General features: G+C 39.7%; 1 protein-coding gene across 1 annotated transcript; it reads right to left on the reverse strand.

The window, feature by feature from the left end:
* Positions 1–4,429: 4,429 nt before the first annotated feature.
* LOC107705550 (cytochrome P450 27C1-like) lies at positions 4,430–12,334 on the reverse strand. Its single transcript, XM_016508869.1, has 9 exons — positions 11,929–12,334; positions 10,412–10,602; positions 9,624–9,823; positions 8,662–8,871; positions 8,377–8,540; positions 6,766–6,929; positions 6,379–6,457; positions 5,619–5,822; positions 4,430–5,461 (listed from the first exon to the last, which is right to left on the reverse strand). The coding sequence occupies exons 1-9, from the start codon at positions 12,220–12,222 to the stop codon at positions 5,345–5,347; spliced, it is 1,623 nt and encodes a 540-aa protein (XP_016364355.1). The 5' UTR covers positions 12,223–12,334; the 3' UTR covers positions 4,430–5,344.

The following is a 12,334-nucleotide window of genomic DNA, read 5'->3' on the forward strand; positions in this document are numbered from 1 at the left end:
TTCTATAGTATATATTCTATAATCTAAGAGTCTATAATCCATAATAAGACTTCCTCTAGTTAAAGAAAAAACAACAAACAAACATTCGCCCCATGTTGTCCTCTTGTCATCAAAATATTTGTTTATAAATGTTTTGGAGTTTCTTTATCGGAACAGATTTGGAGAAATGTAGCATTACATCACTTGTTCATCAATGGATCCTCTGCAGTTAAAGGGTGCAGTCAGTATGAGAGTCCAAACAGCTGATAAAAACATCACAATAATCCACAAGCAATCCACACCACTCCAGTCCATCAATTAACATCTTGTGAAGTGAAAAGCTGTGTGTTTGTATGTAATAAATCCATCATTAAGGTGTTTTAACTTTAAAGCATTGCTTCTGGCCAAAATATAATTTTCTATAGTATATATTCTATAATCTAAGAGTCTATAATCCATAATAAGACTTCCTCTAGTTAAAGAAAAAACAACAAACAAACATTCGCCCCATGTTGTTCTCTTGTCATCAAAATATTTGTTTATAAATGTTTTGGACTGTTTTCACTTGATCAAAGTTGCTTGATCTGTGCATATTTCTCTCCTCCTTCAGATGAGATGACTTTTTCACTGGTGAAGGCAATTTTATGGATATAGGACTCGTATTTTAGCTGGAAGCAACAGTTTGAAGTTAAAAACGTGTTGATGTTTATTACAAATACGCAGCTTTTCACGTCACAATACATGACGGTACGTCACAATACATGATGGTATAATGGCACCCATTCACTGCAGAGGATCCACTGGTGAGCAAGTGAGGCAATGCTAAATTTTTCCAAATCTGTTCTTATGAAGAAACAAACTCATCTACATCTTGGATGGCCTGAGTGTGAGAAAAATTTCAGCAAATTTTCATTTTTGGGTGAACTATTCCTTTAAAAGACCCATCTACTGTACATCAGCTAGCAAAATCTGTCAAAATCATGAATGACGCTAGACGACAGCAGCAGCTAGTTTGACTGATATACACTCATAAGTATTTGATTTAAACTCACAAAATCATGACATCTAAAGCACAAGTAAATGTCAAGTTACAGATAGCTTATCAGATGTCATAAGTCAAGACAATGTTCTACCACATTCATGACCATGTATGACAGTTTAAGAAAAATATAGTAACAACTCACAAAATTATACACACGATATGACAAATAGTAAAAGAACATTTCAGTTAATGTATAGATAAACTCTAACGGCAGGCAAAGCTAATAACCAAGCTAACTGGTTAGCTCGCTAGCACCTGTCAAAACTATGGCAGGTCAAAGTAACCCAAATGTGATTACATACTAATATTTTACTAAGTTTACAATGGCATTTAGTATTCAATTTAGTCTCGTCTGCACCAAGACACAATGCTAACTATAACTACGGCCCTAAATCATATTTATAAACACAGTTAGCCGCTTAGCTCTCTAGGCCAAAATTAGCATTGAGCCAAGATGCTAACGAGCCACTTTGCGTTTTAACAGCTAACAGAGTGATTTTGACGGGCTTGTGTAATTAAAATGTCTTTATTATGCAGTCTCCTAATAAAACAGATAAAAACAAAAAGCATTTAATCACCTGGGTGCCCTCGGTCCGTTCACTTCCTCATCCACAGATATGAGGCCTCGAGACGAATCTGACACTCAATTAAACGACTTCAACTTTAGTCCAAGGCCTGACTACACGGCCAACTCATCTCCCGCTGACTCCAACACACTTTACAGGTTAGTGAAAGCTGCTGCAGTGATTCCAGGCGAGCTTGTGGATGAAAACCCCTAATCGTCAACCGCTAACCGGGGTTTGTTTACATTAGATTCAACGCGCTGTCAATTAAGACTGAGAGTAACGTTAGAATATTAAGATTCACGAACTAAGACGATAGCAATGCACAAGCATGAGAAGGTCTGGTCAGAAAAAGAATCCAAAAGAGCGTACGACAAATTTAGCAAAAGATGTTAGATATTAAGTACACTTAAAAACACACGCAGACACACACACACTGCTTTAGAACAGCACCGCTTGTCACTACTCGATCCGTACCGGAAACACGATTTGTACTGCGCAGCTGCAGTGATTCCAGGCGAGCTTGTGGATGAAAACCCCTAATCGTCAACCGCTAACCGGGGTTTGTTTACATTAGATTCAACGCGCTGTCAATTAAGACTGAGAGTAACGTTAGAATATTAAGATTCACGAACTAAGACGATAGCAATGCACAAGCATGAGAAGGTCTGGTCAGAAAAAGAATCCAAAAGAGCGTACGACAAATTTATCAAAAGATGTTAGATATTAAGTACACTTAAAAACACACGCAGACACACACACACTGCTTTAGAACAGCACCGCTGTCCTTTGACTCAAACAACTCACGTGACTCCACAGCGCCATTCTGCCGACTGACACCTAATGAATGCCTCGGATCATAGATATGTATACGTAGATGCCTCATTAGCGACTGTTTCTATGGGCCGCTGTCACTGATCTATAATAGAGAACATTATATTATATAGATTATATTATATAGATTAGTGACCGCTATACGTAAACCGTCCGTTGGAAGGGTCAACTTGACGTCATTCGCTCACAATCCTATGGTTCCGCCCCTCTCTCGCATTCTCACCTGTGAAAGGTTATCTCGTTTCTTCGGGAATTTAAATCCCGGCGGTTTTTACAACCATCGGCTGTACTCTTCGAATATTCGTAGATTATTATGGTGAATGTTAACATACACATGTTTAACTATAAAATCTGAAGGTCCGTTTTATGCGCGAATTACTCCGAATTTACTCCTATATTTACGAATGTTTCATGAATAAGGCCCAATGACTTTTCTTACTCAGTATTTTTGTCTTGTTTTCCAGTTCAAATATCAACATTCTTAAATGAAGATATATTTACTTGAGATGGAAAATGACTTAAGATATTAAGTCTTATTTTCTGAAATATCTCCAGTCATTTTGCTTAAATAAATCTTGATTTAAGAATGTTTAGATAATTATACTGGAAAACAAGCCAGAAATTCTGGGTAAGAAAGTATTTTATATTATATAAGTATTATATAGATTATATTATATAGATTAGTGGCCGCTATACGTAAACCGTCCGTTGGAAGGGTCAACTTGACGTCATTCGCTCACAATCCTATGGTTCCGCCCCTCTCTCGCATTCTCACCTGTGAAAGGTTATCTCGTTTCTTCGGGAATTTAAATCCCGGCGGTTTTTACAACCATCGGCTGTACTCTTCGAATATTCGTAGATTATTATGGTGGATGACGTCAGGTTGACCGTTGCTAGATGTCGGACGCTTCTGCGTGCTTGGAGCTGTCGAATGAGGAATCTACCTGTAGATATCTATGCCTCGGACGGCCAGAGACTCGCAGTGTCGAATTCTAGCCATTCAGAGAACGTGGTTCGCTTCCTCTCGACCAATCAAAACATGGGCTTCTTGCTAAATAACTCCCATTTGATTTACAGGCACAAGTTTGCTGCACCTCACACAGGCACGCTACTCTAACACTGTTTCCGCGGGTTTAAGCGACCACAAGAACGTGATATTTAGCCCCTAAAATGCGAATTTTACTAGGGGAACCCCACCATAAAACGTGTATTACGTGTGTAGTTTTGAGTAGCAATTGGGCGGGTTTTGTTGTGAAAACCTGGCAACAGCATGTAACGTTATTTGACATTTCTTTTGGTTATTTGCAGGGGTGACGCTGCGGGTGGGCTAAGGGGGCTGAAGCCCCGAATGTTTTCAGTAAAGCCCCAAATGCCTTTATTACCATGCCCTGTATGTAACTTACGCATCATCACTAAGTTTTCATGCGCATTAAAATAATTTTTATTAGAACCGCAGATTTGCTCTCTGCACATCCAATAGTGTCTGTTGTCATTCACTCCCGACAAGAACCGCCCATTGAGGCTCTACTTTTGACCGACATGTAAACTAGAGCCCATACATAATATATATATACATATACATAACTTTATATTTATATAACCGTACTATTTTTAATTTAGATAATTCGGCTAATGGCAAATGAGACATTTACGATTGACTTGAGTCTGTTGGAATATTTGGCAATTATTTGTCCCCCTCTTTTCTCCTGTTCGTCAAACCATTCTGCCATCTGGTGGATAAAGAAATTTACTTTTTTTTTTGTCAGAAGTGTCATGTGTGTGTCATCAGTCCATCAAAGTTTAATAAATAATGAAATTTTTAAATTACAATTAGAAGGCCAGACTTTACTTAGTCAGTGTTACATACAGCATTTTAGTGTAAAAGTTCTGAGAGGCAATTTTTTATTAATTTTCATGTAGTTCAGGTAAGTGTGACAATAAAGACTATAATGATTTTTTCCCCTAAATAGTGTGTTTAAACGGACAAACAACATATAAATAACTCAGCAGGTCTTCAAAGTGTAATTTATTCGTATAAAATTCTGTAACTTACACATTTCCACATATCCAACACTTCCAAATACATTACTGAGTAATTTCACAACTCTCAGAAACAACATTCATTTTGACCAAAAAAAAGTTCATTTTCACCATTTCCCATTAACCATCTGTTGCCTATAAGGCTAGTGCACTTAAAAAAAAAAAAAAAGAGGCACATTTTTGCATTTCCCATTAAAATGTTTTCCACTAAAGAGTTTTAGTGGAATCAACACAAAATCACTCTTGAATAACAAATTAGATAATTATAGCCACGCTGAAATCAAGATGGACATTGCTGTGTTGTTTTCTTTACACAATATTTATGTTAGTATTAGTGCCCACAGGACAGGGTTTTAATCTTCTAAAGTAGCTTTGTAGTTGTAATAGGATTTTCTCACTCGCGTTTGCTTTAGGAATTTTCTGCTTGTAAGCTAGAAGTCTTTAAGCTTATATAAGTGTGCCATGTTAAATAAATAATGAGCTTAGCACTAAAGCTAATTTAATAGTGAAACATCTACATACAAGGTCTTCTTGACCATATTTCACGCCAATTCTTAAGGCTGATACGAGAGAAAATTACACTGCTAGTATGATGTAAATGAATTCTGTAAATGAAAAATATAATACAATTTTTAAAACGCAATTCTCAACGCAATTCGCATTGATTCAACTATATAAAATAGTGCCTGTTCAAAATATTTGGTCTTCTGATTGGCTATAAACATTCACACAAGCAAACTATTAAAAAAGTCTTAAGAGGCACTCCACACATAAACAAAAGCAACAGTCTTCGCTGGATAAAAGCTGGAAGAGGCACTATAATACAACAACGCTAACAGTCTTTGTATGGATTATGGTTTAAATTCACACAGAGTGTAATAGCAGATTACTTTCGGTCCACAAATCTAAGGTTGATGGGTACTCCCGGACAGAGCAGGCCATGAGTCTTAGCACACACATCAGTGGTCTGGGCAGACACCTCAATGTGGAACTTCTGCAGGAGCTGTGATGGAGACGAACATCAATACACCATTAGACAAGGGAATTAGAATCCACATACAAGTTATATCTGTCTTTATAATAGCTGCTTGATAATAGCACCACTATGGTTTAGATCTTTGCTTGATGCTGAGCTTTGAGACACATATCCAAACACGCACCTGTGTGAGAGCCAGATGCATCTCAAGCTCGGCTATTCTCCTCCCGATGCAGCTGCGGATGCCGTAGCCAAACGGGATGGAGCCGAAGTTATCGACACGGTCAGAGGCATCCTTGCGAATCCAGCGGTCTGGGCGGAACTCTCCGGGACGGGGGAAGTTCTCCTCATCCATAGAGGTGGAGTAATGACACAGCGCAAGCTGAGTCTGTGAACACAGCAAAATTGTTAGTTTTTCATTGAACATAATCTGAGACTAATGATCAATTAATGTACCATGATTCAAGTGTCAAGTATGTATGTTCTTCAAATAAAGACAACAGCTACTGATTTTTAGTTATCAGTTATTAATTTAATAGTTATTGACAGTTTGTGTTTTTAGCATTACAATTGTAATTATTCAATTATTTTAATATTTATTATTTTGCTATTCTTTCAGATTTGAATTTAAATAACTAATTCTTAAAATGCCTCCCCTTGGAAATTTACAGAAGCCTCCTAGTGGGCCCCGGCCTCCTGGTTGACAACCACTGATTTAAGTTATTCACTTATTGCAGAACAATTGTTTTCTTTTAAAGTGTTTTTAACATAATTAATGCTGTGACAACTGTGTTTTTTCTAGGCACACCATATCTACTTATATCCAGGTCAAGGCTTGAAACAATGCTTCTGCTTAGCAGGGGCAGGTTTTGACGTGTTTATGAGACAAGCATATAAAAATATGCTTTTGCATACACATACAGTCACATGATATATCTTCTTACCCCTTTAGGGATAAAATAACCTCCGATGATCAGATCATCTTGTGTAACGCGTCCATTTCCAGGAAGAACAGGGAAAAGCCTATATGCATTACAGAGACAGACGGAAGTGTTATTTGTTTATTTAGTTGAAGCAGAATAACATTACAGATGCTCTACATACAGGCTTCTAGCCAATGGCTAATTTGCAGCCGCAGTCCCTGGTTAGACTTTTAAAATACAATTAAATATTACATTCAGAATGTAAAATGTGTGTTGCAACAACACTAGGCATTGTGCAGATCTCTATGAATACTGTGCAATTTTAGAATGGCCACTGTATTTCTGTCATAAGCTCAATAAACTTTGCAATAAATAATGAGAATTTTCAGAGTGGTGGGCGGAGCTTACCTGAGTGTCTCTTTGACAAGCCCTCTAATAAGGGGCAAATGAGCAACATCCTCTCCGGTTGGGACACGTCCACCCAGCACTCGGTCTACTTCCTCAAAAATCTCCTGCTGTATTATGGGATGTCTTGCCAGAAGGTATGTGCTCCATGACAGTGTGAAAGAGGTCTGCAGAGAGAAGAAAATGTGAAGACTTATTAGAGATTAGTAACATCTACACTAATTCCTCTGCTTTGTGCAAAATGCCAGCAAAATTAATAAATATGCCCCCAGGATTCATGATATGGGGGGAAGAATACATGATATAGTAATTTTTATATTTCTTTATTTTAACATTATTTATTGTTAAATTGCAGAGTAAATGCATTCATACCACCTCTGAGCTGCATCTAGAGATGTAAATACATCTAAATGCCACTTCAAATGCAGCTTCTGTGCCATTTTGGCAGTGCAAAAATGGATTTTATTAATACTGATTTTATCTGATTGGTACCAGCAATCACAATAAGACGACACCATGTCAGTATGTCTAATTATTCTAATTGAATTTATTGATTAAATTTAAAAAAGCATCATAAAAGATGCTGTATACATTTAATGCAGTTAGAAAAATTGCACTTATAAAGGTAAAAAAACAACAACCTGGAAATCAAATATTGCCCCTTAATGGTCATTTCTTTCACTGCTCTACTATATTTCACATAAGACGTTTCATTACATAACCACTGATTCACTCCCATGGACTGATTCTCCCAAACCTGTCCACCCCCAAATGCTGCTTTTTTCAGCCTCCTTTCAAAGACTGTCCAGTCAACATCATTCACTCTCCCCCTTGTTAGGACCTCTCTCTACACTCCTTCATCCTGTAATGAAAGACCTGCCATGCTTCCCTCCATTCATCATTACTTTTATCTCAGATAAATCTAGGCCTAAAACTGCTGCTGTCATGTGCGTTCAGCTCCAGTGATCACAGTGTTCACCTTTTTCTTTTTGGGTGAATAATTCCTTTTTGGAGCAAGAACCCAAAACAGGCACCCTGCCTCATAGAGGTGAAGGGAAAGCAAGACAGAGAGACAGACAGGTGGAGAGGGAAAGATTACATGACAGGCTTTGGCTCATCCTACGGCTGGAAGAAAAAGAGAGGGAAAGATCAAAGAGAAGAGGATGCCAACACACACATCAGTGAAATTGGAGAGTCTTGGCAGGTCTTGTTTAATGTGGGTGAGACGTATGGAGAGAGGTCAGCGTTAGGTCAGGTAAACACAGAGGTCTCCATGGAGACGTCGGACACCCGTTACGATTTGACCATTTGAAAAGAGTTCACAGGAAGAGAAAGAGGCGCCTGAGATGCTGTCCCAATGAGAAGATTCGTTTATCATCACCATTAGACGCAACTATTTTTCCAGCTGTCTTAATACACAACATGTTCTGGCTTCTTAAATCGCCACACACGCATTCGCTGCTTGGAAATATTGCAGCATAACTTCAGTCAAGGCATGAGCAACCTTGTATCACTCGATTAATTTGGGTTACCGCTGAATTTGTGCCAAATTACGAGTCATGAACAACAAGTTCAGAAGCAATGACTCCCAGCAGCCCTTGGATCAGTTCTTACCGTGTCAACCCCAGCCAGAAGCATTTCTGTCATGTTTGCGTAGATCTCCTCCAGATTCATCTCTCTGGTGACCAGCATGTGAGTCAGCAACCCCCCTTTAATCTCTTCGCCCTTCACCATCTTCTTTTTGATCTCTGAAAGCCTCTTGTCCACGTGGATCTGGCCTAAAACACACATTTATACAAACTTTTAACAAGAAACTGTAGCAAAAACTGTAGTAGTTGTAGAAGACCAGTTGTCTCATAGTGGCACTGAACCCCACACCACAGTTCCCTCTGCTCTTACTGAATTTGAAGAGGCCATCCCATGAGCTGCAGAATTCGTTCCAGGGTTTGGGAATGATGGGGCGCAGCCATTTGGGAATGGCACCGGCGTACATGGTAGTCTTGAAAGAGCTGAACATGAGATGCAGTGCAGCAATGTACTCCTGACTCATCTTGGGAATTTCATTTTCCAAGCAGCCCAGGCGGGTTTCATACAAAATGGTTGCAACACCTAGGAAAGAGTTCAACATTGTGTTTTTTATTGTCATATTGCTTCACATTTATGGACTTACCATATTGAGTCTCACTGAACTGAACTGAGCTGAGCTGATTCTTGACACTATTATCTTCTATAGGCTTGCTTTATAGTTAAAATTGCATTTGTCATCACTGGTGAACTTTGCAGCATTGACACTGTTATTGAATTAAACCAAATCAATATTGAACTGAATGAACTGAGCTGATTAATGACACTAAACTTAAGTTGTTTCATCACTGATGAATTTTGCATCGTCACTTTTATTTTCCTGTTTATTACTGTGAAGCTGCTTTAAAATGATCCGTTTTGTATAAAGTGCCATACAAGTATGTAAAAAGGTGACAAAACAACACACTATATTAAAAAACTCCAAATCCAAAAACAAATCTCCCCCCAAAAATCCTTATCTGTCTGTGGAACATCAGATTCACACCCAGACTCAGACTCCCTAAATAGCTGGATCAAATTTTATTCATACAAAGCCCTCATATTTCTTTCCAGAAAGACCACTATGCTACCTGATTCTCCTCTTTTAATTAAAAAAAATCCCCACAGCATTGGTGGAGGAAATTAAACCACTATGAAAGGAAACCTCTGAGTGACATTGGCTGACGGCCAAATCCTGTCCTGTGATCAAAGCATAAAACTTCATATATCAGACCACTTCACCTTTAATACCCAACTAGAATTTACCACAAAAATGCACACTGTGCCCTCAGGCTCACCTTCCATGGCATATTTGAAGAACAGGTCATTGATGTTAAGGACAGTCTGTCTGTCGTCCTGCTGGCTACGCAGTGTCTTCACTCTCTCCACCAGGTCGTCCACCACAGCGTTGACGTCAGGGGAGAAAACAGTCACGTCTCTGGGCCGCATAACCAGCTGGCGCAGAACACTGCGCATCTTCAGCCATTCATCACCCTCGCTGGAGAAAGAAATCATTGTATATTTGTTAACAGAGACAAGAATCAAAATAAAAAAAACATTGGGATATTGCACACTAATACCAATTAGTCATTTACGTACTACCATTCAAGGGTCGGTAAGATTTTTCAAATATTTTTTAAAAAGACAACGCCCATTCTCACCAAGGCTGCATTTATGTGATCAAAAATACAGTAAAAACATTTTAAATACAATTTAAAATAACTGTTTTCTATTTTAACATTTTAAAATGCAATTTATTCCTGTGATGCAAATCTGAATTTTCAGGAGCGATTACTCCAGTCACACACACATAATATGCTTAAGAAACATTGTCACACAAAACAGTTGTGCTGCTTTCTATTTTTGTGTAAACTGTGATGTTATTTAGGACTCTTTGATGAAGGAATAGCATTTATTGGAAATAGAAAACATCTGTAATCAATCGTTTGTAACCAAATCTTACTTACTCCAAACTATTTAACAACAGCGTACCATTTTAATCCGAAGTGGCAAACCTACAACAGTTACCTGCCCAGATTTTAACCACTAGACCACAGCACCCCTCAAGAAAGCAGTATGTACTTACGCTGAGATGAGTCCAGTGGATCTTCCCCTCATATATCTGTACTCCTTCCAGGACTCCATGTTGCCTCTCTGAGGAGTCACACCTTCAGACCTGAGAACATGTGCCACCATGTCTCTGTCAGCGATGGACACCACCAGCTGAGGTCCAAATCGAGATTTGAAGATCTTCCCATACTTCTGAGAATGCTCCAACTACAAGAAGATTTGTAATCCTGATCAATGTGGATCTCAGAAATGCTCTTGAACCATTTGTGTTGTTCTTGTTTTTGCTAATCTGCATTACAGTCATTTGTTTAGATCAGCTTACTGATGTAGTGTATGTTCTGTAATGTTGGCTTTCCTTCAAACTGTAAATGCTTTATTGAAATAAGAATGGAAACAACATAAGTGATGCAGCAATAAAATATATTTGCCCATATCACATCACTCATTTCCTGACTGACAATATCTAGGTCTCCCCAAAGACCACATGACTGTTAGTCAACTGGAGCATTTCCCAGTATGAATGGCCCATTTGCAAATACATGCAGCCATTTGCAAATACGGCCCTCGCTGCAATCTTGCCCACTTTCATCCCCCTTCTCAAGTCATTTGTACCATTCATACTATGAAAACACAAAGGCACCTCTGTGTCTCCTCAGCCAGCAAAATCCTGGAAGACATTTCTCACCTTTCACAGTCCTAAGACAATTTCGTTGTGATATGTGACGTGACATGTGGCCAAGTATGGTGACCCATACTTGGAATTAGTGCTCTGCATTTACCCATCCAAAGTGCACACACACAGCAGTGAACACACACACACCGTGAACACACACCCGGAGCAGTGGGCAGCCATTTATGCTGCGGCGCCCGGGGAGCAGTTGGGGGTTCGGTGCCTTGCTCAAGGGCACCTCAGTCGTGGTATTGAAGGTGGGAGAGAACGCTGTACATTCACTCCCCCCCACCTACAATCCCTGCCGGTACAAGACTCGAACCCGCAACCTTTGTGTTTGGCCGTGACACCGTATTGCATGCTATATAATTCGAATTTGATCCTTCATGCACACTGCGCCTGGGATAAAATAAGGTTTGCGACTGTCCGTCGCGATGGGGTGGAGACTGTACTCGCCGATTTATGCAACTCCAAAAGTAATTCAACACCTCACGTGTCCGCACTGCACATTACATAGCCGAATCTTGATTGTGTTCCAAACAAATAAATCTAAGTTTATTTATCGTTTGTGCAACAGCAATTGCTGGCACTGCCGATTTCTGGCACTTTTTTGTGCCAGATCGTAAAATAAAAAGTTACAGAGGTAAAGTTACAGTGAATAGGCTACAGAGAGTCAGCAAAACTTGAATATGGGGCCTTTTTGATCAATGAAACCATATGGATGAGTCTACATGATTGCGTCTGGGTCTTTTCCACTGAACGTGTATTGAAGGTGTGAACTGTGCGCTTGAAGAAACACCATTGAAATGCAAACACAAAAGGTAACGCGTAACGGTGGTCCCGTTTGACCGCTGTCGACTCACCTGGATCTCATGGATGCGGCTGAATCCATCCCGGTAGAAGAACTCAGTGAGGTTCGCGATAGCGCTGGGTCCGGGCATCTCATGGAGGGTCTTCACTCTCTCCACCTTCTGCTCCTCAGCGGCGGGGCGCACCATGTTCTCCTCCTTCAGATCCGCCTCACTGTGCGCCGCGATCTCCAGAGAGCTGCTCGCCACGGATTTGTGCAGCCCGTGGGTTTGGAAGAAAAACTGCTTGCATGACTCCTGGAGCAGACTCTTGCGGGCCAAGTGCAGAATATTGCTTTGAAGAGCCATGTCAAAGACTGTACAACGTGCTACCAAGTTAAAGTCAGGAGTGTGTTGTAGATGTGGAGGTGCTCGCAGACCGGAGCGAATGCGCACCGATGAGTGGTGCGCAGCGGCTTTT

The sequence above is a fragment of the Sinocyclocheilus rhinocerous genome, unplaced genomic scaffold, assembly GCF_001515625.1.
Source record: "Sinocyclocheilus rhinocerous isolate Xijiao unplaced genomic scaffold, SAMN03320098_v1.1 scaffold504, whole genome shotgun sequence".
In the NCBI taxonomy this organism is placed as follows: Eukaryota; Metazoa; Chordata; class Actinopteri; order Cypriniformes; family Cyprinidae; genus Sinocyclocheilus; species Sinocyclocheilus rhinocerous.

Excerpts from the sequence above, each read along its gene's own strand:
- LOC107705550 (XM_016508869.1), bottom strand. The coding sequence starts at position 12,222 with ATGGCTCTTCAAAGCAATATTCTGCACTTGGCCCGCAAGAGTCTGCTC. Across the intron at positions 8,872-9,623 it reads CTTCAAATATGCCATGGAAG|GTGTTGCAACCATTTTGTAT; the intron begins GTGAGCCTGAGG and ends ACTCTTTCCTAG. Across the intron at positions 6,458-6,765 it reads CTTGTCAAAGAGACACTCAG|GCTTTTCCCTGTTCTTCCTG; the intron begins GTAAGCTCCGCC and ends TAATGCATATAG.